We start from the raw sequence: 26,689 nt of genomic DNA on the forward strand, positions 1-26,689 counted from the left end.
ATCAGCTCTTTGAAGGCAGAAACCGTATTTTTTCATCATCACATTCCTTGTACCTTGCTCAAAAGAGAGTCCTGAGTGGCTCTTGCAATCCATAATTGCCGTGCCCAGGGGGGCTTCTGGTGCTTTCACCAGCCCTTCTCCCCAGTGGATACACAAATGAAGAAATTGCCAGTGAGCTCTGTGTTCCGCCCTTGTGAAGCTGCAGGGATGGGAGAAATGGTGGAGTTGTTGTGAGACCTACGGCAGTATATGCTCAATAGATTAACATGGGGGAGCTTTTAAAGGAGTGGCTTCAACCATTGGTGGATTAACAGTGGATTAGAACTTTAGTCCTTGAGCCAAGGGCATGAAATCTATGACTCCAAGGAAAGTGAAATTTGATTGGCATTCTAAAAGTAACCCAGAAGTATCCCTCTTGATAAACTGAATCAGATGAGAGGGCAGAGGTAAGATGGTGGGAAGTTTCCTTTTCTCTTAATTTTATTTCCTTATTTTGGGAATAGGTAATATATTCACATGGTTTCAAATTTTAAAATTACAAGGGACTTCCCTGGCGGTCCAGTGGTTAAAACTCCGTGCTTCCACTGCACGGGGCGCGGGTACAATCCCTGGTCGGGGAGCTAAGATCCCACATGCTGCGTGTCGTGACCCCCAGAAAATTAATTAATTAATTAATTAAAATTACGAAAGGGAATTCAAATGTCTCCCTCCCACCCTGTCCCCAAAGGCAGCTGTTTTTATCAAAGCCTTGCTTCTAGAGGGGGTGTGTGTGTGTGTGTATACGTGCTGTAAGTTAAGTTCTCTGCTCCTGGTGATGTGCAGAAGGGTAGTTATAACACTTATCATCATCCCTAACTAGAGTCTTCATCTCATGGAATTGTGTCAGGAGTGCAAGTCTTCGTTCGCCAACTTCATTATAAGTTCCTCTGTGTCATATACTATCCCCTTCCAACAACTCCTGGCATGTAAACACTCAATGAATGGATTTTGTGTCGAATTAGATAAAAGAGAAGGAGGCAGGAATGGTGGTGGAAAATGTGGCTGATCCATCACATAAGCCTGATGGCTTTTGAAAACAAGGTGAAGTTTAGACTCCTTGTGTCCTCCACATATTGCGTGTATGTCATCTCGTATATGTACAGTTATTCTCCATAGGAAGATCGCAGATGTGACTGTGAATCTTGGCCTGCCACTGATTAGCCTGTAACCTTGAGATTGTCACTTAACTTTTCTGAGCCTTACTCTTTTTATCTGGGAACTAGGAATAGTAATAGTGGGAAACGGAAATAGTAATAGTATTATCCTTCTGGAATTGTTGTGTAGGTAAATGCAGATAAGGTGCTTAGCACAGGCCTGGCTCATAAAAAGCACCCAGCACGTGCTGACTGCCATTATTATCATTCCTAAAATCCATATATAACATTGGCATAAACCATAACCTCTACATTACCTGAAAATGACAGCTGAGAGCTGTTAAATGAGCAGTTTCCCATCCTGTACATACTACATAGTGCTCTGTGATCCACACAGTCCAGCCCATGCCAGAACATTCTAGGCTTTGCTGATTGATAGCTGCCACAATTTGAATTTTAGCTGGCATGTTTTCATTTTGTAATACAGTAATCTGTAGATTCTACTATTGATGTCATTTGTTTTTCAGTTATATGTAAACTTGGTATAAGTGCAAAGTATAACATGAAAGAACATGAACCTTTGAAACATTGTAATGTAATTTTTTGTTATTAGGCACGTGGGAAAAAGCGCCAGATAGGCTGGTTCCCTGCTAACTATGTCAAACTTTTAAGCCCTGGGATGAGCAAAATCACTCCAACAGAGCCACCTAAGCCCGCAGCATTCCCAGCAGGTAAGCAGCTTATACTCTCTGCTCAGAAAATGGTCTATGCGTCATGGTAGCCTTTCCACTCAATTTTTTTAGCTTAGATTGTCTTTCACACTGGCTGTAAGCGCTTCTTGTACTTGCTGGGGCTGACACCCAGCTAATGTGATATGGAGTATGTTTTTCAAAAGGACCAAGTATCGAAGCAGCTTTGCTGTGCTGGGTACAACAGAGCCCTTGTTGGAACCGGCTTCCTAAAGGGGCCCTGAATGCTATGCCATTGAAGCCAGATTTTTCTCTTGATTTCCTTCCAGCTATTTAAATTGGAATTTGGGCTGGGGGCGAGGGGACAAAAAGGGCCTCCTAAAAATAAATGGCCGGGGTCTAAATAGGTCAGGAGATTGAGCTGGGAGGCCCCAGGGCTCTGTTGGTTGTAATGTGCCGCTCAGTTGAGACTGAAATAGCTCCCCTGCGACATTTCCTGTGAACACAGGGGCTGCGCTTAATGGACAGGATGTTATACACGCTCTGCTAAAGGGCTAAAAAGGAACAGAGGCTCGGCAGCTTAGATGGTTGGCTGTTTTCTGATTGAAGAGACCAAATTAGATGCTTCGGTAATAGTTGAGATGGGCGAGGTTAGGGGAGCAGACTTCTGCTTTAGGTCTTTAAGCCATCAGTGCTTGGGTGGCACTTGTGGAAAATGCAGAAGTTTCATTCCAGTACCTTGTGGTTAAATGTCTATGTTGTACATCCCCAGCGTAATCAGATTAAAACCTGGCAGCCTTTGCAAGAAATGAAAGGACTGGCCAACACTGTGACTGGTTCCCAACCACAGGTGGGCCCCTTTGCTTGAGCCGTGGCCTCATGTGGGCAGAGGAGTGTGGTACCAGCTGGATCTCCTCTCCCTTGGGGAGGCCTGGCGGCGTCCCCTTCATCAGGTTGGTTAAAACCCGCAGAAATAGTTTGCTGAGGTGATTGGATTAGCTGGAGCATCTTTAAAGCCTGAGACTGTATAGAGGTTGGTTAGGAAAGATTAACTGGGGGTAAAACCTAACTAGGCAAACTTTATCTGAAGTGTAAAAATGCCAGGGCATAAAGGCAGTGTAACCTCCTATAGTTTTGAGGGGAAAATGAGAAAAGAAAAATTGTTCTTGAATGTGGAAATTGTGTGTTTCTTTGAGAAAAAATTTTGAGACACAAAGGTACAGCAGAATAAAACACTGATTTTACTTTTCACTAAGAGTCGAACTTTTTGGAGGTCAGATGATAATTACCTTCCACCTTAAAAAAAAAAACAAACAAACAAAAGAAATAAAGAGCAACAGTGAAGTCCCCATGATATGCAGCTGTGTGTGAAGTTGGGCCAATGTTCAGAGTCAGCATTTTGAAGGAGTGCCGCTGCACTCAAATAGAAATGATTCCATGGAAGCTTTCAGTTATCACTGTACATTTTCTGCTGACAACTAAATGTGTAAAAGAGGAAGATATTATAGAAACTCAAGGCTTGGTCTGACATTTTTGCTGTCGTCTTGGTTTTCAATCCTCCGTCTTCCTCTACTGCCCCCACTACACAAAGCCCATCAGAGCCCTCCACTTACTTCTGTCCTCTTCGGAAAGGACACAGATGAGACACGAGAGTACCTAATACCCCCAGGTAGCCCGTCCCGCGAGCCACGCAGGTGTGCCGCCGCCCCTCACCTGGCCTGTCTCCTGCAGTGTGCCAGGTGATCGGGATGTACGATTACACCGCGCAGAATGACGACGAGCTGGCCTTCAACAAGGGCCAGATCATCAACGTCCTCAACAAGGAGGACCCCGACTGGTGGAAAGGAGAAGTCCACGGGCAAGTGGGGCTCTTCCCGTCCAATTACGTGAAGCTGACCACAGACATGGACCCCAGCCAGCAATGTAAGTGCCCTGGTGCCTCGGTTGCCTCTCCTCTCTGGTGTCTCATGGTGAAACATGCAGCATTGCTCTGATTCTGCTGAGCTTTGTTTGCAGAACTTAAAGCTAGACCATTGCTGCATTCGCAACAGTCTCTTTGAAGACCTTCTGTAATGCAAGACTTTATCTCGTGGGGTTTTTGTTTTGTTTTGTTTCTTTAAAAAAAAAAATCATTCCTTCTGTAGCATGTCCCCTCCCTTCCCTCCCCCCCTTTTCCTTTTTTTTTTTTCTTTTTAATCATTTTGGCACCATGCTGTTTACATGCCTGACTCATTTTCCTAGCTTGAATTTTGCTCATTGTTTTGTTTTGCTTATGTGTTGTTTTCCTCCTTTTTCTAGGAATCATATGTTGTCCATCCCCCCCTCAGGCTTGAAAGTCCTCAAAGAGACCCACTATCCCATATCACTGCCCAGAGGGATGATGGGAGATGCAGCCTTGATCATGTGACTTCCAGCATGATCACCTACTGCCTTCTGAGTAGAAGAACTCACTGCAGAGCAGTTTACCTCATTTTACCTTAGTTGCATGTGATGGCAATGTTGAGTTATTACTTGCACAGATAGAAGCAAAAAAATTACAAAAATACACAGGGTAGTGGGTCCTTTTGTGGCTTTCCTAGTGACTCAAATTGACTTCCCCCCACCTTTGCACAGGTGCTTCCAATAGTTTTCAAATTATTTTAAAATAAATATCTTAGCCTTTTAATAAAAAAAATGAATTACTTCTTTGCTATTTTGGTTTTGCAAAAAGACCCACTATCAAGGAATGCTGCATGTGCTATTAAAAAATGTTCCAAATGTCCATAAATCTGAGACTCGATGTATTGTTTTCATTTTGTCCAGTGTTACCAACTAAATTGTGTCGTTTGGGTTTTTGACCCCCTACTATAGAAGTACAGAGGAGTTCAGTATATCTGTTTTAAAGACGTGTAGAACGAGGCCAATTAAACAGAAGCTGTTTTGTGCTTGTTTGTGTGTATCAGATGTACCTTGTTGAGCATGTAATAATACATCCTGTACATAAGAAATTAGTTCTTTCCATGGCAAAAGCTGTTATCTTGTATGATGCTCTAATCACATTACATTAATTTTATTTTGCACAGTGACCTTGTAGCCACACGAGAAAGCACCTGTGTTTTTGTTCGGTCTCAGATTTATCTGGTTGAGTTGGTGTTTTCTGTTTTGGGTTTTTAATTTTGCGTGTTTTCATACCATAAATCCGTAGACAACACCACTGAGGTTGTTACGATCAACAATATCTACAATCTCGCCTTAGTCTCTGTTACACCAAGTTTTATTCCAGTGACTTTTCATGGAATGACGTATTTTGAACAAGTAATTTTCTTGACAAGAAAGAATGTATAGGAGTCTCCCTGCAATTAATTTCCAATGTTTACATTTTTTAACTAGACTGTGGAATTTCTACAGATTAATATGAAATGGAGCTCATGGTCCGTTAATGTGTTGGATATGTTGTAGCTGAAGCCATGTTTGTCTTTTAAACACTAGTTGGAAGCTCTCAATAAAAACGCCGTTGCCGACAGCACAGAAAATGGGGCGGGGGGCAGGGAGCCTCAAGCACAACCTAGCGGTTCTACTAATGACTTTTTAACAGTAGTGAACTTCTGTTTCTGCGTCTCTCCCCTTGGGGATTCCATGCTGGCGATTGTGTAGAGGTCTTTCTCCACTCACATGGTGCCGAGAACGAGGACTCCCCCTCATTCACTGGCGCGTCAGTATTTTCATGGATATGAATGTAAAATATATAAATATATAAACCTGCGGCTTTAACAACTGTAATACAACTTTTGAATTAGTTATGTGTATAGATAATTAAATTCTTCATATAAAAGTTAGATGGAAATGTCTCTGTGTTCTTGATGTTGGAAGCTGGCAGTGGTGACGGGGAACAAGCAGACTGGACGTGAGCAGGTGGCCTGCTGTCCATTGTGATACAGACACCATGAGAGCCTCACTGAGTCTTCTTTGAATGGCCCTCCCTCTTCCCCTGCTACCCACCCCTCCCTGATCAATCTGCAAACAGTTAACCCTCATAATACTGGTTTTGAAGAATAGAACTACCACCCAGCTTCGTGCTTAACTGTCTCATTGGGCTTTTGGTACATGGTGCTGATACATTGGCAGGTGTGTGATGTGACTCAGAGTATAAAACATTTGTCCAAAAGATATATCACGATAAGGGTCTGTTGAACATACAGATGTGGGTAAATACGGAAACTTTCACATCTTCCATACTGTTGTTCTCCATCCGTTTCTGCCTTGCACACTCCAGTCTCGTTGCCTTTGCAGAAACAGACTGGTGTACACGTTGATGGGACTCTTGGCTACGATGACCACGTGCTTGATTCCGTTCAGGAACTTCACTTATTGGTCCTCCCCTGCCATTCAGTGGAAAAGTGATTTCCTTCATCAGTTCACCAAATATTGTGGGGGAGAGATCCATCGGGTGTGGACGCCCCTCTGGGTTCTGGGGAGAGCGTGCTGCTCCGTCAGTAGAGACAGGGTCCCTGTCCTCATGAAGTTCATGTTCTAATGGGAGGAACAAGCAGAAAACCAAACTACTGCATAAGTATCTGTACATAAATATATGTGGGGTGGGTGTGTGCGTGTGCGTGTGTGTGCTAAGGTGATACGTTCTATGCTAGGAGAAATATGGACGCCAGGTAACACTGAGCAGGACATCCAGAGCCGACCAGGCGGGGAGGGCGTTGAAGGGAGGGATCAGAGAACCCTTCCAGGAGAAAGGGATGTGTAAGCTGAGACCGGAAGGATGGGTAGGAGCCGGATGAAGCCGGGAAGAGAAGTGGCTGTTTGAGGCAGAGATGTCACACGGAGGCCCAGAGGTGGGCGGAGAGATCCCTGTCACTGTCCCCCAGCCCACCCCCCTGTGAGCGGTCTCTTGGCCGGGACCCCTTCACCTGTATAAGTCAGTGTTTCCAGCCTTGAGCTCGGCTAGCAGGGACGCAGTTGCCAAGGTGGGTAATGCTCTCTAATACTCTCTATAACTCTCTCCAGGCCCCTCTCCATAGATCATCCCTCTAGGCTGTGTTCTGAGTTTGTTGACACAGGTTGGTCCCCAGGAAACTGCTCTTTCCCCCTCCCAGATCATTCAGTTTGCACTGGATTGTAGAGTAGCCATCTGACCCAGTGCTCCTCAACCAGAGGGAGGGAAGACCACGGCATCCAGTGGGTAGAGGCTGGGGATGCTGCTAAACATCCTACAGTGCACCGGACGGTCCCCCACAGCGACAGTCCCCCTGGGGCCACAGCGATCCGGCCCCAGGTGTCACCAGTACTAAGGTTGAGAAACCCTGGTCTCACCCCACTGGCTGCTGTGGGTAATGCTCTCCTGGTTGCTCTGGGTGAATATACTTGCGACTGAACTTTGGGTACAGTTTTGCCCCAGTGGCATGTGGACAAGAAGAGGACAGCGTGCTTTCCTGTGTCCGCCTGCCCCGCCCATGCAGAGCAGGACCCAGAGAGCTGAAGGCAGCCACGTGGCCCAAGCTCCAGGCTGCCTCTGCATAAAATGGTATCTGGGAGAAGCCGATCTAAAGCAAGGATTCATTCCCCTGTAAAGTTACAGTGTATTACATCATTGCATGTCCACCCTGTTCTGGAATTAGGCCCAGATCCCCTAGCAAGTGGTGACTGGGTCCTCTCCACCTTCTCTGATGGCATCAGAAGAAAAACCTGCTAACACTAGCTTAGGAAAACCTTCGAAGTGGTGGGTTTAACTGTATGAAGTATTTGCCAGTACTCCTGTTTCTGACCTATAAAACGGCAGTTTCATGTGGTTCAACCCAATACACTGTATGATCTCTGGGCACATACTAGGGTAGGTGCTCAAGAATGCCTGTCCAGTGGGTGGGACCGGGAACTAGTGAATGAGAGGAAAGCACCGACTTCCGGTTCTTGGGTCGCAGTCTGTCACCCCCGGAGAGGAGAGGAGAGGCCGGGCTGTCTCTGCAGTTCCCTTCCGCTTTTAGGTGTGAGCTTCCTGAGAGCAACAGTCTCCTTAGAAGGGGCTGCTCCTGAAGCCTCTCGCTCATTGGTCAGTGCAGGAGGCTGAGGACCGGGATGCCAGGGCGTCTTCCCCTGCGTCTGGACCAGGTCTCCATGCCAGCCCGGGTCTTATCTGGGGAACAGGCCTAACAAATCAGTCAGTCCTGTTTCCTGGCAGAGTGAAAATCACTTATGAGAGAAAGTGAATATTCATTTTTCCTTCTAGCAAAATTGTAAGTTAATCCTATTCATTCTTTTTAGTTCCCAAAATACCCAAGAGAATTTTTATGGAAACGACATGGAATGCCAACAGTCCCAAAACTGCACAGAAAAATAGCCCTTTCTTCAAAATGTCTCATATTTTGGATCTGGTAGGATAGGGAAACATAATGAGGTCAAGGATCACGATAGCTTGATGTGAACATCTCACTTCAGCCAAACTTCTCTTGGGCCTTTCTTTAAGAAAACTCCACACATAAAAACCAGACTTCCAAAATGTTTCCTGGTGTGTGGTGATTCCATATCAAAGGTTTCCATTGCCTCTTAGGAAGGTTCTGTTCTTGACACTGAAAACTCCCTGGGCATTTTTTAATAATATAACTTGAGTCACAAAAACTGAAGGTTTTGTTTGTAGAAAATGAGAATCAGCTATAAAATTGTATCAGTGCAACTTCCTGTTAAGCATGCTACCTCTTTGAAGCTACGATGTTATTATTTTATGTTGTCAGCAGACTGGGTGCGTGTGTGTGTGTGTGTGTGAGAGAGAGAGACAGACAGACAGACAGACAGACAAAGAGAGACAATGATTTACAGGTGACTTAAATGCCCACGTCAGTAGCTTGGTAACAGTGGGTGAATGGTGAGCTCGTAGTACCACCAGTAAGCAGACAAGTATCACTCTCGAAGATCCTGGCACAGGCTGACAGCCACTGTTCCCACATCTGCTTGGCACATAATGTCAGATGATGCCACAAGCTTCCAAAGAGGAAGCATCCCTTCCTTTGACCCAGCCCATCATGTTTTTAAAAGTTGGACAGAGTCTCCTCTGTGTATTTTCTCCTAACTGACACAGGAGGGGGAAAGGCACTTTTGAGCTGCCATTTTTCATCAACGATGCTGCTTCACTCAGAGTACTGAACAACTTGACTCCCCTTACATGCCCCAAGCTGCCCCTTCCCCCCTCGGTCCCTGCCACACACAGTCCCCTTTGGTCCCAGTCCACTTAGTTGCAGTCCAGGCCCCACATAGGAAAAGGTCTACGGTGGCCGCAGGTACATGCAGAGGTGCTACCCCCTGCCCCCCGGGATTATTTGAGGAGGTTGAAGTCTTGGAGAACACTGGGCACACGCCCTGCACTTTGTAGCTGAGGGCACTGACGGTCTGGGAGCTACAGTGACATTCTCAAAGGCAGCTCCCAGACTCTCTGGCTTGTGCATTTGAGAAGAGCAGCCCTATCTCTGCCAGGGCTTCAGAGCCACCCACCTCCACGTCATCAGTGACTGCATCTGTGGAAAGATGGAGAGCGAGTTCCCCTTCCCTTGTGTGGTCCTCCCACTCCTGGGGCTGCCATGGGAGGGAAGGATTCCAACATATTGCTGCCCCTTTCAGCACATGGGCTCAAGACGCCACTGGCTTCCTCAACCGTAGTCCTTCTCACTGCAACTGCAGGCAGATTTTCCAAAGACACAGGCTTGCCCTCACTCTGGACCAACCTAGGAACACGTGTTGCTGTAGCTTCTCAATTTTCATTCCCTGGCCGCTGTATATAATAACACAACGTATCTACAAGTTTAGTGTAATATTTGACTCCATTTCTCTTAAAATTTTGGAACACTTGCTTTTCTTTCTTTCTTTTTTTTGGCTGTGCTGTGCAGCTTGTGGGATCTTAGTTCCCTGACCAGGGATTGAACCTGGGCCCACTTCAGTGAAAGCGCCGAGTCCTAACCACTGGACCATCAGGGAACTCACTGGAACATTCTATTTGGGTAGATAGTAGAGGGGAGCGTGGGGGATCCACATAACTGTATCCTGGGCCCTTTTAGAGGCTAGGAAGCAATACAAGATGGCAGTTCAGAGCAGGGGTTCAAATCCCAGCTCTGCCCCTCACTGGTTGTGTGGTCGTGGGCAGATTACTTAACCTCTGTGCTTCATTTTCCTCGTTTACATATGGAGAGATAATAATAACACCTAGCAGATAGTAAGCTCCCAATAGATATTAGCTTTGTTGTTACTGTTGCTGAGGAGAAAAGGCATCTGTGCCTGGTCGGTGAGCATCACGGAATCCATTTAACTGGCTTCCTGTTTTCTTGCATTAAACCCAGACAGCACAGGATTGTGTGCATTTAAGACTTTCAGAAAACACGCTCTTGCAGATGGGGATTTCAGAGAAAAAAGCTTGGACAGCTTCCCTGAAAACTGTCAGACGTCTCATTCATTTGTGCGCAAATCGGGGCCCTTCTCAGTTAGCAGGAGGCTGGCCCATGTCAAAGCAAGCAGCTTTTTCAAACACCTTCCTGTGCTCCCTAAACGTGCAGGGACATTTGGGATTTGGGCCACAGTCTCGGCAGATGTCCTGGCAGAGGGGGAGAAGCCGCCCTGGGTTTCACACGGCTGGTTGGCAGTGGGGAGACCAACAGAGCCAGTGGAATGCACAAGGCTTTTAAATGTCACGTCTGTGGACTGTGTTGGCAGGCCCATGCGGCGCTCCACAATAAACCTGTCACACAGGCATTGAGTCACTGGGTCCTTTATTTCTCATCACTGCATTCTGTGGCCTTGTGTTCTCTTGCCAGCAAAGATTGGAACGTTCAGCCCCCAAATATGCCAGAAGCTCGTTGTTTTTTAAAGCAACCATGTAGCTTGCCTAAGGGATGTGTATCACTAGGGGCTGCTTCCCCAAGGTACTGTCTCCAGAGCAACCACCCCCAGCACACTTGAAGACTGGAGGTTAATTCTCTCCTACCCCCCTGTGCACACCCTGAGATGCTTCTCAGGATCCAGAGCTTTGGGCCTTGGGCATCTCTGCCCTCTTTGCCGGGCCTCCAGCAGACCGCAAGCCCTACAGTCTGCCCCAGCTCAGGAGGCAAAGCCAGGATGCCCCCTCTCCTCTCTGGGGCGTTGCCTTGGGGTTCTGAGGCCCCCTTGGGAAGGGCCCCACGCATCTGAATCCCCCGCTGATGTGACCTCCTGTAGGAACCTTCACCCTACCGCATCCTCAAGGGGCAGAAGTACATCTTCTCCGTCCCTTTTCCCCCTGACTGTATCACAGGCTCAGGACACCGCCTGCATGCTGATTTCCAGCAAGCACCTCCTTTCCCGCTACTTCCTTGAGAATCTCAGCTGAGGAATACGGATCCAGGCGATGAGGCTGGGCTCAGCAGAACCCCAGCAGACAGGGTGCCTGCTCTCCGAGCGGGAAGAGGCCACCAGCAGACAAATAAGCAGAATCGTTTCAGCTAGTGGTGGATGACCTGGGACAAGTGTGACGGAAGGCCAGGGCTATAGCAGATGGCCTCTCTGGAGAGGTAACGTGGAGGGGTGGAGATCTGACTGCAGAAAAAGAGTCGGCATGCAAACGTCAAGGGGAAGCGTATTCCAAGCCCCAGGAACAGCCAGTGCGAAGGCCCCAAGGGTTGATGAGTTTCTCCTGCTCCTCCCGTAAGGATGCACTAGTCTTCTACCCGGTACCTGCTCCATGCTTGCCATCTTCCAGCCTCTTCTCCACACCATGGGCAGAGAACTATTTTAAAAACCCAATTAATTCTGCTTAAAATTATCCAGGGAGGTCCCTGGGATAATGACCCAAATCTTGCATTTGGTCCATGAGGCCCCACTTGATCTGCTCCCTTCTCCTGCCCATGCGCAGCCCCTGCCCTGCCCTCTCATCATTTATTCCTACCTGTTTGCCCATTTTGTGCTCAGCCTTCCCCAACCAGGGTCTTCCTTTCTGAGCTGCTGACGGGACCACCATTAGTGGCCTCTGTCATCTACAAACCTTCCACGTTTCTGGCATCAGAACGGGTTGCGGGTGCAGGGGCTGCAGCTACTCTGGCTTCCAGGAGGAGATACTGATGCTTAAAGAGGTGCAGTCCCAGGCTGGTGTCCAGCATCCTGGTGTAATGTTCTTTCTATTTCCTTCTGCTACCTTTTGGGTCACCATGATGACCCTAAACAGAAGTCTGGGCTTCTGTTGGCCCAGTGGGTTTCCAACTGGCTCTCTTGAAAACTGCCTCCTCTGACCTCCAAATTACTTGACGGAAAGGTCCACTTTTGGGACTTCTCTGGTGGTCCAGTGGTTAAGACTCCACGCTTCCAGTGCAGGGGGCACAGGTTCAATCCCTGGTCGGGGAACTAAGGTCCCGCATGCCGTGTGATGCAGCCAGAAAAAAAAGAAAGGTCCACTTTCATCACTGGTCCCCACTGTGGCATCCTGGCTGGGCAGACAGCATGGACGTGGAGCCTTTCCCTGCCTTGTAGATCACACGACTCAACCTCCCTGAGCTTCGTCTTCCTCCCAGGGTTCTGTGTGCCTGCATGTCCGGGGGAGGTGGTATGTGCGCTCGGGTCCATGGACCCCCATCACCGGCCCCGCCCTGCCTGTCGAGTCTTACGCAGCCAGGCCTTCTATCACCACACTTTCCTCACCACCTCTCCAAGATTCTTGCATTCAGCTGAAGCCACTGGTGGGCCCCAGCTGGAATGCCCTCACCCCATCTTTCCCTGCTGTGTCTGCCCACCTTCACCCCTCCTTTCTCTGCTGCCTTGGCCAGCCCCTCTAACCCGCCATGTCTGAGCTCTTTGCTGAATACTAGTTACTTACCGTACATAAGCTGAGTGGGTGGAGGCCGACGCATAGACAGATATACTCGTACCTCCTTCCTCAGACTGTGAGCTTCTTGGGAGCCAGGTCCTATCCCATGAAGACCTACAAACACTAAATAGCAAAGGTACCTGCCTTTGTATTTAGTACTGAATGATGCCCAGTCTCCCCATCTGCTTAGAAACTGGAGGGCAGCCCCTACCTCTCACACTTGTGTATTCCCCACGGTACCTCACTCTCGGCCGTTGCTCAGGGAGTGTCAGTGGTGGACAGTCTGGTGTTGTCCCCCTGTCGTTCCGCAGGCTTACTTCTTCATCCCCAGCGAGGCTGGAGGGAAAGGACGCACCCCAGTGTCCAGTCTCCCCGCTCTGTGTGGCCTAGAGCCTTGCGCCAACTGCACCTGGGAAGGCACCGCTCTGAAAAGATAAATCCACATGAGGGAATTCCCTGGCAGTCCAGTGGTTGGGGCGTGGCGCTTTCACTGCCATGTCCTGGGTTCGACCCCTGGTTGGGGAACTATGATCCCCCAAGCTGTGCGGTTGCAGCCAAAAAAAAAAAAAATCCATGTGAGAAGACCTGAGAACAGGAAATGAGCTTGTTAATCATGAGACTTATTATTCACCATTCTTACGCCACCCTGAATAATATATATTGATTTTGTGTTTGGTTTTGTGTCTCCCCTCCACTAGAATGGAAGCTCCATGGAAGCAGGGACTTGAGGGCATCTCTGCAGTTGCTAAGAAAGAGAACGAGATGTCATGGGCTCGGGTGGTCTCTTGTGTTCCAGCGGGGTCAGTTTGCCAAGTTAGGAGAGACCACAGGGGACCAGGTTGTTCTTAGACCCTTGTGAAGAAAGTTCCACTGGGATGAGAAGTCCACCCATGCCCCTGTGGACCACCCAGGGCTGGTTTGGTGTCCGGAGCTTCCCATGGGCTGGGGCTGCCCTGGGACTGGTCAGCCAGGGTCATTTTCAGAGGAGACCTGGCAGCCTTGACCCAGTCTGGTTGCCACCAACCCCCACCAGCCTCTGGCTCCGAGGACAGGAGTGTCCTCTCAACTGGGTCATCCAGGAATGGACTGGGAGAGCCATGGGTATGGGCCACCCTCAGCCCCTACTCTTTCAAAAGCTCGTGGTTTCCTTGTGAGTCTCCACTTTCCAAGACAGCAAGAGCAAAGGTTTTATTCCTGATCTCAGAAGTCACCGTCCATCTCTGGACTCTGCTCTCCCATCCATAAAATGAGGGCATCAAGCAGACTGATCTTACAAGCTCTAGCCCTGGAGTTGGGGGTCAGGTGGTGGTGGCAGTGTGGCCTCCGGGAACAGAGCATCAGAGGTTCTCTGGGCTCTGGGGTGTGGATGGCCTTAGAGGATGGCATTCTGTGGTTACGGCCATCACATCTCCTTGGACAAGTGGCGTGAGTGAGCTGCCTTGGGCTGGAGTCGGTTCAGCGGTTGTGGCACTCTCATCCTGCATGTGCCTGGACTGATCTAGTTTCTGAGTCTTACTCCTTCTTCACGCCAGGCGCCTTGTTTCCAGGCAAGCTTCCCTCTCATGGCGTGGTCCTCACCGTTGGCTGCGCATCAGAACCTCCTGGAAGGTTTACAAGTCATAGACACCCGGGTCGCACCCCAGCCAGTCATATTCGATGAGTCTGCAGTACAGCGGGGATGCCAGGCTTTTTAAAGGCTCCTTAGGTGATTCCGACGTGCAGCCAAACTCGAGAGCCACGGCCCCCTCCATCCTCCACGCAGCTGCCACAGACACCCTCCCAAAATACAGCCAGACCTTCCCTGGCTCCCCAAGCAAAGATGAAAATCCAGACACCTAGCTACATTGTTCAGAGCCTCCTCGACTGTACTTCCCCACCTGTTAGGGGTGAATTGTGTCCCCAAAATTCATATGTTGAAGCCCTTACCCTTATTCTTCATACCACAGAATACGACTGAATTTGGAGAAGGGACTTTTAAAGAGGTCATTAAGATGAGGCCATCAAGTTTGGTCCTCATCCGATCTGACTGGTATCCTTACTAAGAAGAGGCGATTTGGGCACAAAGGGTCGCCAGGGATGATCGCACAGAGAGGAAAGGTCATGTGAGGACACAGCGAGAAGATGGCCAGCTGAGGAGAGAGGCCTCAGAAGACACCAGACTTGCTGACACCTTGATTTTGGACTTCCAGCCTCCAGAACTGTGAGACAATACATTCTGTTGTCCAAGCCGCCCAGTCTGTGGAACTTTGTTACAGCAGGCCGGCTGACTGATGCATCACCCTTCCACCAGGCGAGAGGCATAGTGATCAAGAGAAAGAACGCTGGGGTAAGATCCCCTCTGCCTTTTATTAACTGAGTCCCTGGCAAGTTACTTTAACTTCTCTGTGCCTGTTTCCCTGTTTGTTCAATGGGGAATAACAGCAGTGGCTACCACATAGGATTACTGGGGAGGATTTCGTGAGTCCATGAATGTACAGCACTTGGAACCATGTGGCTCAGAGTAGCATCCGTGTGAACTTTCCGTTCTCCCTGGTACCCCAGCCTCTGCTTCCCTCTTCCACACCTGCCTTCTAGCCCTACCACCCCACTCTTGCTGCCCTTTTCTCCGACTGCCCCTCTGCTCTGATCCCTAACTCCTACTCACCCACCCTGACATTTGCCTGAGGAAAGCTCAACTCAAATTCCTCCTCCTCTGGAAAATATTCCCAGATCCCTCTCATCAAAACTATGGCCGTGGGACTTCCCTGGTGGCGCAGTGGTTAAGATTCCGCCTGCCAATGCAGGGGACATGGGTTCGAGCTCTGGTCCCGGAAGATCCCACGTGCTGCGGAGCAACTAAGTCTGTGCGCCACAACTGCTGAACCTGTGCTCTAGAGCCCATGAGACACAACTACTGAGCCCACGTGTCACAACTACTGAAGCCCGCGCACCTAGAGCCCATGCTCCACAACAAGAGAAGCCACCGCAATGAGAAGCCTGTGCACCACAAAGAAGAGTAGCCCCTGCTCTCTGCAACTAGAGAAAGCCCATGTGCAGCAACAGAGACCCAATGCAGCCAAAAATAAATAAATAAAATAAATAAACTTATATAAAAAAAACACTATGGCCTCCTTCCTCATACTGCAATAGAAATGTGTTTGTACTTCTAACACACCGATCTGCCTTGCATACTCAAAAGATTTATTTACGGCGGCTAGTAAGGACCCCTAAAATACTGCAGGTTAGAGCACATTGACAGCGGGAACTCAGAAAGAAAGAAAAACAAGGATGGTGACATAAACGGGGCCAGGAATGAGCTAACAAATGCAGACCATGGGGCACTTGATGGCACGCCAGGAATTCCAACATCAGTTATAAAGCCATGAATGATATGCCTTTGATTAAAAAAAAATTACTAACATTCTTTTTGATGCAAAATTAAGAGATGATTTATCCCTGAGAGTAATTTGATTTTCGCCACTTCTCAACAGTCATTAAATTGCCCAGCAGCCCATGTAGCTGGATTCTCCTTCTTGGGAGACAATTAAGCTTATCTGGAAACCACATTGGCGCTTTTAAACTTCCGGGTTGTGACTGAGTGCAGCTGAGCAGAAGGCCCTGATGAGTCCCCGGACAGGCTGCAGAGGGATGCCTGGGCTCAGCTGGACATAGCTCAGGGGCTCTTTGGTGCCATCCGGTAGCATTTCCCCCACCTCTCACCACAGGCCTCCGTGCCCACTTGGCATTTCTAGACCCCCATCAAAATCCAGTCTTGGGCTTCCCTGGTGGCGCAGTGGTTGAGAGTCCGCCTGCCGATGCAGGGGACATGGGTTCGTGCCCCGGTCGGGGAAGATCCCACATGCCACGGAGCGGCTGGGCCCGTGAGCCGTGGCTGCTGAGCCTGCGCGTCCGGAGCCTGTGCTCCGCAACGGGAGAGGCCACAACAGTGAGAGGCCCGCGTACCGCAAAAAACAACAACAAAAAAATCCAGTCTTAAGGATTTGCACCTCTGAGGTCTCAGGGATGGATGACAGGGTGTATGGTGTCCTCTGTGAGGTACCTGTGAATCAGCAAGGACCAGAGTGTGGATGGGATGCCCCAGCCTCCAGCAGACTGAAGCTCCTGCAGGACAACAGCCTGTCCTGCTCCTTCATCAGTGAATCCCAGCATCAAGCACAGTTGCGGCCATAGCGGGCCACAGCTTAGAGAAGAGGGGGCTTAGACATCGGCTGCAGGGCAAGGACGAAGTGCTCTGACCACAGAACCTTCTTGTGGTCACATCCATTGTGGGCAATAAGGGCAACATGATTAGATTCATTTTCCCAGGAGAATCTAGTGTGGCCTTGAGGGAAGTGCGCCCACCTGGCAGGAGACACCAGGGCCATGAGGCTCCCATTTCCTACATTCAGGCCAACCCTGGAGAAGCCTTCTGTGTAGACGGGAGCTCCAGGATCCCAGTTAATATGGATCGTGCTGACCCAGGGCCATTTAGCCAGAGGATTTGGACCGAATGTCCCCACAGACACGGTAGATCCTTTCCCTTAAAGATGAAAAACCATAGCCCAAGCTTCCATACTGCTTCTCCCCTGTCCCTCTGGCATCATGGCCTCTGTAATCTACTTCCCACCTTATCTACTGTCTACTTCCACACTTATCTTCCATAGCATCTCTGTGTTTACCTGGCATGCTGGCCCACATGTCCCCAACATAATGGCCCCATCCTCCCTGGCCGTATAGAAGCCTGGCGCAAGGAGGACCAGGTCCTTGTACAACCTTCCTCCATCAGGATGGAGTGCATCTCATTTTCTGAGTTGCTGCATTCTCCACCGTTGGCACAGCCCGCAGGACCATTCTTTGCTGCTTGCTATTTTAAATATAATTTTCATGTCCAGTCACCCCCAGGGCTGAGTTTCCTTGAGGACAAGGACATTACCTTGCTTATTTCTGTGTCTCTTGGACTTCAGGGGGAATGCAATGCATATTTATTGACCATCTCATTGTATATTTTGGCCGTTTCATAAGAGGAATGAAGCCTGTTTATTTGCTTTGCTCTGTGGCCAGCTTGCTGTGGGGCCTGGTTTGGTTTTAAAAATTATGGTCCCCGCTGGGAAAGGAAGTAGAATGATTGGGGTAGGGAGAGGGGGGCTTTTTACCCTACATCTCGACACTTCGTGTCTTTGGAACTGTTTACAATAAGCATGTGTTCGTGCATTACTTTTGTAAAAAAGCAATTTATTTAGATTATGCTGTTCCTATGAGCAATGTCCCACTGAGGGGACAAGATGATCTTTGGGGGTAAGATACTTTTCTGCAGTGCCCCAGACTCAAATCCTTTCAGAGGGGCATCACAGCTCTCTCTGTTCTGTAAATGTGTCTAACTATACGAAATTATAAGGGACAGCACACAGATTAGGAATTTTACATGGGTTGTAATTGGGGATCATTTCTGACTGCCTGGAGTCATTTGCAATATTATTTCAGCTGCGAGTGGATTATAGTTAGTTATAAGAATCCCTCCATCATGCCGAGATGTCCACGAAATTTATTTGCTGTGCTTTGCCCTCTCGTTTTTCACTGGGAAAGGAAGCCAGCAAAGCATGTTTATTCTGGTTCCCAAAGGAGAGAAGGACCACATCCCTCCACCCCTAAAGAAAACTCTCTATTTGAAATGTCTTTTCCACTTACCCTGCTCTGAATAATGGAGTTTCTAAACTCTTTTGTTTTTCTAAATATTAAATTTTCAAAGGAAGGATATTTTTGAGTTCAAAGCACCTATTTCAAGTCTTTAATGGTTCTCTTGGTCTGGCATTCATCAGCAAGAATTTTTAAAACAGCATCCTGTGGGTCAGTTCAGTAGCTGAAAAGACTGTTCCAAGCCAACACTGTTGGCACATAATGCTGAGACAAATCTCCCCACAAAATCTTTGCTGTTCATTGGGTTCTGGGTCCTGGAGAGGCCATCTGGACCATCACTCTGTCTCCAGGCAGGCTGGTTGGGGGGCCAGCACAGGGTGGGATTTGTTGGGACAAGTAGCCTAGAGTCACACAGCACTGGCCCCCCATATTTCTCAGCCTGCTGGGTGGATTGACCGAAGGCTGGAGCTGCCGGGAGTAGGACGCCATGCAGCCTTCTCATGTCCCCCACCTCCATGAGCAGGAGACGGTCAGTTCACCCTGAACTGGCCTCAGCACCTGGGATTCTTAGACCAGTGGCCCAAAATCCACCCTGGACCTTCTGCTGTTGCTCTGGCTCTGAGCTTCTTCAAAACCACACTGTGGGAAACTTGAAGACTCAGAAGAATGAACTTCTGAAATCCAAAGCAAGCCAGTTCCTGTCATCTTTCCTCACAGGTCCTTGTGTCCGGTTCCTCAGTCGTTCTGTGTGTCTCTGGTCACGTGCACCATCCTTGCTGCAGAGTTATCAGTTTCTAGGAATGTCACCGTTTCTCAGTGGGGTGCTATTGGCACTGGAGGTGGGCCATTCTCTGTCCTGTATATTGCAGGTCATCTAGCAGCCCTGGTTCAGCCCCCCAAATTCCAGCAGCCACCTCCAGTCATTATGACAACCAAGAATTCATTCTCAGCCTGGAGTTGAGTGGTGGTTGCAGTGCAACCCTCAGCCTGGTGGGGAGCAATACCACCCTCAGTCTGTCTTCAGCCTGTAGGTGGGGCAGTACCGTCTTCAGCCTGGGGGGGCAGTACCATCTTCAGCCTGTAGGGGGGGCAGTACCGTCTTCAGCCTGGGGGGGCAGTACCATCTTCAGCCTGTAGGGGGGGCAGTACCGTCTTCAGCCTGGGGGGGCAGTACCATCTTCAGCCTGTAGGGGGGGCAGTACCGTCTTCAGCCTGTAGGTGGGGCAGTACCGTCTTCAGCCTGGGGGGGCAGTACCATCTTCAGCCTGTAGGGGGGGCAGTACCGTCTTCAGCCTGTAGGTGGGGCAGTACTGTCTTCAGCCTGGGGGAGGGGCAGTACCGTCTTCAGCCTGGGGGGGCAGTACCATCTTCAGCCTGTAGGGGGGGCAGTACCGTCTTCAGCCTGTAGGTGGGGCAGTACCGTCTTCAGCCTGGGGGAGGGGCAGTAGCGTCTTCAGCCTGTGGGCAGGCAGTACCGTCTTCAGCCTGTGGGGGGGCAGTACTGCCTTCAGTACTGTTGGGGGGGGCGGCATCACCCCCAGCTGACGACCCCAGGGTTCTTAGCGCTATGCTCTGGGGGTCAGGCGTTTCTCCTCTTCCATCATGAATTCCCAGCACCCAGCACAGTAGGCTATCAGTAAATATTTGTCAAAGGAATGAAGGAATGAGATCCATGAGCAAGCTTCAAGAGGGTCTGCAAATCCTTTAAAATTGGGTGCAGAATGTGTATATTGTGTGCATTGTATGCATATGTTTTCTGAGGTAAGAGTTCATAGCATCCACCAGATTCTGCAAGAGGAATTGTGACCTACAGGGACGTTTGGAAGACTGTTCCAACCAGTGTCCACTACTAGCCCGATGTTTGTGTCCCTGCAAACGTCACTGCACAGTGTGTGGGAACTGAGTTTTAGAGCTGCTGGTCTGTACCAGTACTCATATCCCTGAAGAAAGGAATGTCCTGAAAATTGCAGGGGAGACTCTGCTTCCCTGAGTTCATACAAGTCTGTAATGCAAGGGCTGTATTCTACCCTTTAACAAGAAATGGACTTACCCCTGGGCCCTTGGACTCACTAACAGGAAAGTTTGGTAAGAATAAGGCAGGAATGAGATATTTTCCTCCCAAATTCAAGAGTGTTTCCTGGGTGGCTTTCCTAAAGAAAGCTAAAGAAACTGGTGACATCACTCAGCTTCCGGTAAGCCGGGGCTCACGCGTCACCTTGGCAGAGGTTGGCTGAGCCCCCCAGATGAGCAGTCATGACTTGCTTCCTCCCTGAGAATTCATTGTTGATGCAATTGTTTTAATAAAACACAGTCAATGCACCGAGGCAGGAAGGACAGCTAGACCAAGCTGGTGGCTGAACAGAGGGCCCGAGTCCCAGAAACATCTGCAGACCTACGCGAAGGCTCATACTCAGCCCGTGGCCCTGTGGAATTGTAGTTTAGCCGCACTGCCATGGCTTTGAATGAGGTCTCGGATGGAAGGGCGTGGAGGGTGTTAACATGAAAGCCTTGATGCTTTCCTGGCATCCATCTGCCCATCCTGGGATTATCCTGTCCCAGGAAGAGAAGCTCCAGCATTCTAGAGAGGGCATTTGGCCAGGGGAGGGGACAACTGAAGGCTGGAAGCGCCAGCTCAGAGTTAATCTTGGGCCTAGTGAAGCATTTACCAAGAAGTCTATGATATCATTCGCCCCAGAGGGATCGTTCTATTTGCAGAAGCTTCCAGCATATAGACTAGATCAGTCACGAGCCTAGAAGCTCCCTCGGGGGAAGATGGAAACTCTGAGGAACCCCTGATAGTTCAGAGCAGTCTTCTCAGATTTGAGTGTACCTAAAAAGTTACCTGGATAGCTTGTTTCTTTTTTTTTTAATTAATTTATTTATTTTGCTGTGTTCGGTCTTCGTTTCTGTGCGAGGGCTTTCTCTAGTTGTGGCAAGCGGGGGCCACTCTTCATCACGGTGCGCGGGCCTCTCACTATCACGGCCTCTCTTGTTGCGGAGCACAGGCTCCAGATGCGCAGGCTCAGTAGTTGTGGCTCACGGGCCCAGTTGCTCCGCGGCACGTGGGATCTTCCCAGACCAGGGCTCGAACCCATTTCCCCTGCATTGGCAGGCAGATTCTCGACCACTGCGCCACCAGGGAAGCCCCCTGGATAGCTTATTACATCAGATTCCAGGCCCTGACTCCACAGTCTAGTCAGCAGGGGCCTGAGCATCTGCATTTCTAATAAGCTCCCAGGTGCTGCTGATGCTGCCCGTCTAGGGACCCGACTTTGAGAACCACTGGTGTCCAGCAGGGGGTTCCGCACTGTGCTCCACAGCACCCCCTTGTGGGGAGAAGAAGGGATGCGGAAAGCAAGTGAATGGGACTCAGCGCCTCACCCCCACCTACATCCAAGACACCTCCCAGTCTTCTTTACAAATCTGGTTTTGGTGATTAAACAAAGAACCCCTGATAAAAAGGACAGGGCTGAGGGGACCACTGACCTGGAAGAGGTAGGTCCAGACCTGCAGGAGGGGTACTCCCTAGAGCCGCGAGCTTCCCCGCCCCTCATTCCAGTGTGCCTGGGGCAGGGGACAGCCTCTGCCCAAAACCCGAGAGCATCCAAAGCAGACCAACCCCAAGTAACCGGCTGAGTGAGCAGAGGCCAGGGCGGGTGCCACCTGCTGTGCCTGCCCACGTCAGCAGAGCCTACTCCTCGTGGACCTGCAGCCAAAGCTGTGTCCGGCCATCTGCACCTGGAGGAATTCCCTGTCCGCCTGTAGGTTCACTGCTCAGCTCCCGTGAGTGCAGGACAGCAGCCTGGTCCAGGAGAGTTTGCCCAGCAGCGTCTGGATGTGCCCCACCTCTGCCCTATCCCCGGGCCCATCAGGAGCCTCAGCACCGCCATTTCATCCTCCAAAAACCAACCTCAGGATAACCATGTGCCCTCCTGTAGCTCGGATCTAACAGCAGTGATCTGGGGTAGAGCCCAGTCTCTGGGGTCAAAGTGTCAGGTTCCCATCTCAGCTTCTCCACCACCCAGCTGAGAGAGCTTGGGTGAGGCAACCTCTCTGACCCTCAGTTTCCCTGTCTGTACAATGGGGATGATTTTAGTGTCTATGTAAGCATTAAACACAACTGTCAGTGTTCAGCTCCTGGTAGAGCACCTGGCATGGTGAGAGCCCTCAGGAAATGTCAGCCAGTTGTTACTAAGTCTACTCTGTTTAGTTAGTTTGTTTGTTTGTTTTGGTTTGTTTTTAGGCCGCCCCATGTGGCATGTGGGATCTTTGTTCCCCGACCAGGGATCGAACCCGTGCCCCCTGCATTGGGAGCACGGAATCTTAACCACTGGACTGCCAGGGAAGTCCCCACTAAGTCTTCTCTCTTGACACTCTTTTAGTGGTTTTGCTGAAGCAGGAGTGTGAGGCCTGTAATAGCTTCCTGAGGCTGCGGTAACAAACGACCGCAAACTGGGTGGGCTTAAAACAACAGAAATTTATTTTCTCGTAGTTCTGGAGGTGAGACGTCCAAAATCAAGGTTTGGGCCGGGCCATGTTCCTTTGCGGGCTTCAGGGGAGAATTTATTGCATGCCTTTCCCTTAGCTTCTGTTGCTGCCAGCAATCCCTGGCATTCCTTGGCTTGTAGACACGTCACTGTAGGCTCTGCCTCTGTCGTCATGTGGCGTTCCGTCTGTCTGTCTCTGTGTAGTCTTCTTATAAGCATGCCAGTCATATTGGACTAGGGCCCGCCCTAATTGAATCTGACTTTGTCTTAATTAGATTGCATCTGCAGAGACCCTATTTCCAAACAAGTCCCCTTCAGAGTTACCAGGGATAGGGCTTGAACATATTTTTTTAGGGGACAACACTGTCTAACTGGAGTGAGACCACGAGGCCACGAGGACCCTGGGGATCTTCCCCATGAAGCTGTACAGGCTTCCCCAGACCTGGACTAAATTGTCCCCATGGTTGTGTTTTGCAGGGTGTTCAGACTTACACCTCTTGGATATGTTGACCCCAACTGAGAGAAAGCGACAGGGCTACATCCACGAGCTCATTGTCACGGAGGAGAACTATGTGAATGACCTGCAGCTGGTCACGGAGGTAAGGGCAGCTGGGGGTGCTGGGGCAGGGTGGGGGGCACTGGCAGAGGGTGGGGAAGGCAGCGACTCTGTCAAGGAGGGCTGGGTCCTGATTCCCAGTGTGAGAAGCTTTCTGAGGTACGGGAGCATCAGGACGGTACATCACAGAGGAGAGTCTTACCCAAGAGAAGATGCTTAATTCTCATCCGCGGCCACGGACTCAATTCTCATCTGTGAGTCCTACCCACAGAGGGGCAGAGACCCTTCAGCCAGGGATAGATGAGCCTGTGAGGAGTGCATGAGCGGGGACACACGGGCTGTGAGGTGGGAGTCTGAGCTCGGCTCAGAGAACTTGCAGCTCAGCCACCAGCTAATTGATGCCATAGAGCATCATCTCCCTGGCCCTCAGCAGTGACATCTGAAAGATGGCAGTCATCTGCTGATATCTTGGTTATTCCTCATGCTACATATTACCCACCAGAAAAATCTGTTGCAGAGAATGAAGATGTTTCCTCCCGGCACCCCGTGCGTACCCTCCCTCCCCCGTCCTGGACGATGTCTCATTTTGGCTCTCCTCCCAGGGAGCTGTTGAAGGGCCTTGTCTGCCTAGTCCAGAGGATGGGGAGGTGCAGAGTTGGGAAGTTCTGCTTTTCAGGAAGCCTTTGGTCCATACTCATGGGAGGTTGCCATATTAGGAGACAGGGGTTTGCAGAGCTGGACGTCGGGGTCACCCTACAGTTTGAAAAGTACCATCATCGTTTGGGAACCCCTGTACCCCAACTATTGTGAAACCATCTCCTCTGATAGTCTTAACGACCCCGAAAGGCATTGCTCGGTTACCCAGTGTTGATGAGTACAGGATGCAGGATGAGTTGATGGCCCCCAAGGCCATCATTCATGCTTAGGGAGCATCGGTATGAAGAGGTGTCCCTTTCTCAAGACATGTGACTGTCACTAAGTGTACAGTCTTGGATGTCTAGGCTGTGAATGTCACCCTCTTAGATACGGTACGTTGTGCAGTGGCCTGGTATATGCCAGGTTCAACATCGGCTTAAAGACTCATGAAGTGCTCTGGGCTCCCAGGGATCAGCGTCAGCCTGCCCCGGTCCCTAAGGTACCTTCCAGCGAGCAGCCTGCCTGCAGTGGTAGCTATGACCTCTTTCTAGGCAGGGGCTCACCACGTGGGGCTCAGTCAAGACCTGTGGTCTGCTGTGAGTTGCCCACCCACGCGGAGCTTGGTGACGCTCCTCAATTTCCTGGAGCCCTGGAGGGGGGCAGCGCCCACCTGGTACCAGGCCTTCACTCACTGGCTCCGTCCCAGGCCCAGCCCAGGCTGCGGGCAGAGCAGAGGAGTCCATCCTGTCCCCAGGCTGCTGGTTGGGGGCCCGGCTGCCAGGGCTGCTCCCCTGGGCTTCCTGAGGCTTGTCTGTGCAGCCGATGCTGGGAGCAGGAATGCGGGAGTGCCCCCCACCCCATGCATCTCTCGGCCCTCCACTTCCCCCCTGTGCCCAATTCCCCACCGTGGCAGGTGAGGGCTTGAGTGCCTTTGTCCAGACCCCCTGCTGAGTCCTGGCGGAGTTAAGGCCTGTCCTCCAGGGTTTAGTGGGCCTCCTTGTAAAACAGTGTGGGCCTGATGGGAACCCACCAGCCCCCATAGACCCCGGCAGAGGGAGGGCCACCTGCTTCAGAAACTCTGCAGCTTCTGGGCCTCCCAACCAAAGCTGCAGATGCCTCGGTCCTTCCCGTGGCTCTGAACAGGCCGGTGTGTGCGTGCGTTTGAGTTTTAAGCTAACTGTTTGCTTTCTGTACTGCTTCGTTTTCTGCATCTGTAGATCTTTCAGAAACCCCTGATGGAGTCTGAGCTGCTGACAGAGAAAGAGGGTGCTATGATTTTTGTTAACTGGAAGGACCTGATTATGTGTAATATCAAACTGCTGAAGTAAGCCTCTTCTCTACCCCAGCCCGCCTTAGCCCTCGCGCACCGGCCCTGCCACGCGGCTTCGTCCGTGTGTCCCCTCCGTGCATGCCGCCCTGTGTTTCTTTCTGCCTCTCTTCCTCATTTCCACTCACGAGAACCATCGCTCTTTCTTGCCCTGGTGCTTTCTGGAAACACACCCCCAATTTTTCACTGGGGAGAACGGATTGCTCAGGCATCCCGGTTCCTGCTTTTACCGTGGTTCTAGAATGAACAGAGCTGGGCCAATTCTGGCTCCTAATCGCTGGCCAGCTCCATCCAGGCGGGGGGCAGCCCCCCATGCCTCAGACCCTGGTTCCATTGGGGAAATGTTGGTCTCTTGAGACTCTCTTGGCTCCCGAAGATGGGAAACGGTGGGACCGCGCATGGCCACGGTCAGCGGCAGTTCTCAGCATAGGCCTCTGAGGAGCTGGCCTGGAGCGGTTGCTATTTTATTTATTCCTGTTTTAATTCTCAGAGGCAGCTGCAGGGCCAGGGAGAAACACTGGGCCAGGAGTCTGGAGACCTGGGTTTGGAGCCCAACTTGCTGCCCTTCCTCAGTTTCCCCACCGGTAAAAGGAAGGGATTGGATTACATCATCACAAAAGTCCTTTCCAGTTCTTAAAAGAACTTCCAAATCTGTGTCCACCAGGCCCTTGGTATAACATCATTTGCTAGAAAACAGATGAAGTCTGTGGTGATCCTGGGGGCCAGGAGGAAGCACAGGCCCTGGGAACTGGTGTCCATTCCAGCTCTCTAGGTTCATATAATCGGGAAGCAGCTATTCCCTGAATGTGGTCCCTGGGATTTTATAAAGGGATTTCAGGTCCCCACTTTCCTGAGTGTGTTTGGGAGTCGATGAAGGGATGGACAGAGAGGTGGATGTGAAGAAAAACTATAACGTCTTCTGTCTCTATGTTCTAGAAGACGTTAATCAAAGATGACGGCATGGGGGTGGCTTGGAGAAAGTATTTCCATTACCCCCCTTGAGAAGCATATTGTAGAGGTTTCTAGCGTAGGTCTGGGTCAGACTCTTGGGCTCACACCCTGCTGTTGCCTACCTGCTTTGAGCAAGTCGCCTATGCTCCCTGGGCCTCAGTGTCCTCATCTGTAAAATGGGGGTGATAATAGTATCTACCACGTACGGTTCTCCTTAGGGAGCATTTAGATAGCGATTGCCTGGTCCCTCGTAAGTGCTGGGCTTGGGCCCCAGGGTGGGCTGAGCACCCACTCTTGCCTTGGAGAGAGGCTGCCTTGTCACTTGGGGCAGGTGGGCTAGTTAACCCCTGAACCTACAAGTACTAAACCTCAAGTGTTGGAGACAGGTTGTTTTGAAATAGATGAAGAGGTTTTCTGTTGAACATATACCTACAAGTTAACACCTCTTTCCTTGGGCGGCTGCATGGGGGTGGGGAGGCAGGAAATGTGTCTGATGTTCCCG

At 50.2% G+C, this 26,689-nt stretch overlaps 1 protein-coding gene across 3 annotated transcripts in view; it reads left to right on the forward strand.

Annotated features, from left to right (window-relative positions):
- ITSN1 (intersectin 1) overlaps positions 1-26,689 on the forward strand; it is a 230,621-nt gene that overhangs the window by 176,183 nt on the left and 27,749 nt on the right. For 2 of the 3 annotated variants that reach the window (XM_019922857.3, XM_019922858.3), the window contains 3 exons: positions 1,747-1,864; positions 3,554-3,745; positions 4,121-5,637. In XM_019922857.3, the coding sequence (XP_019778416.1) occupies positions 1,747-1,864; positions 3,554-3,745; positions 4,121-4,122 (312 nt within the window). In that variant the 3' untranslated portion in view covers positions 4,123-5,637. Of the gene's footprint in view, positions 1-1,746; positions 1,865-3,553; positions 3,746-4,120; positions 5,638-23,194; positions 23,317-25,126; positions 25,234-26,689 lie in introns of those variants that run through there. The other variant, XM_073804459.1, reaches the window with a different exon arrangement.

Source organism: Tursiops truncatus, chromosome 4 (assembly GCF_011762595.2).
Source record: "Tursiops truncatus isolate mTurTru1 chromosome 4, mTurTru1.mat.Y, whole genome shotgun sequence".
Taxonomy (NCBI): domain Eukaryota; kingdom Metazoa; phylum Chordata; class Mammalia; order Artiodactyla; family Delphinidae; genus Tursiops; species Tursiops truncatus.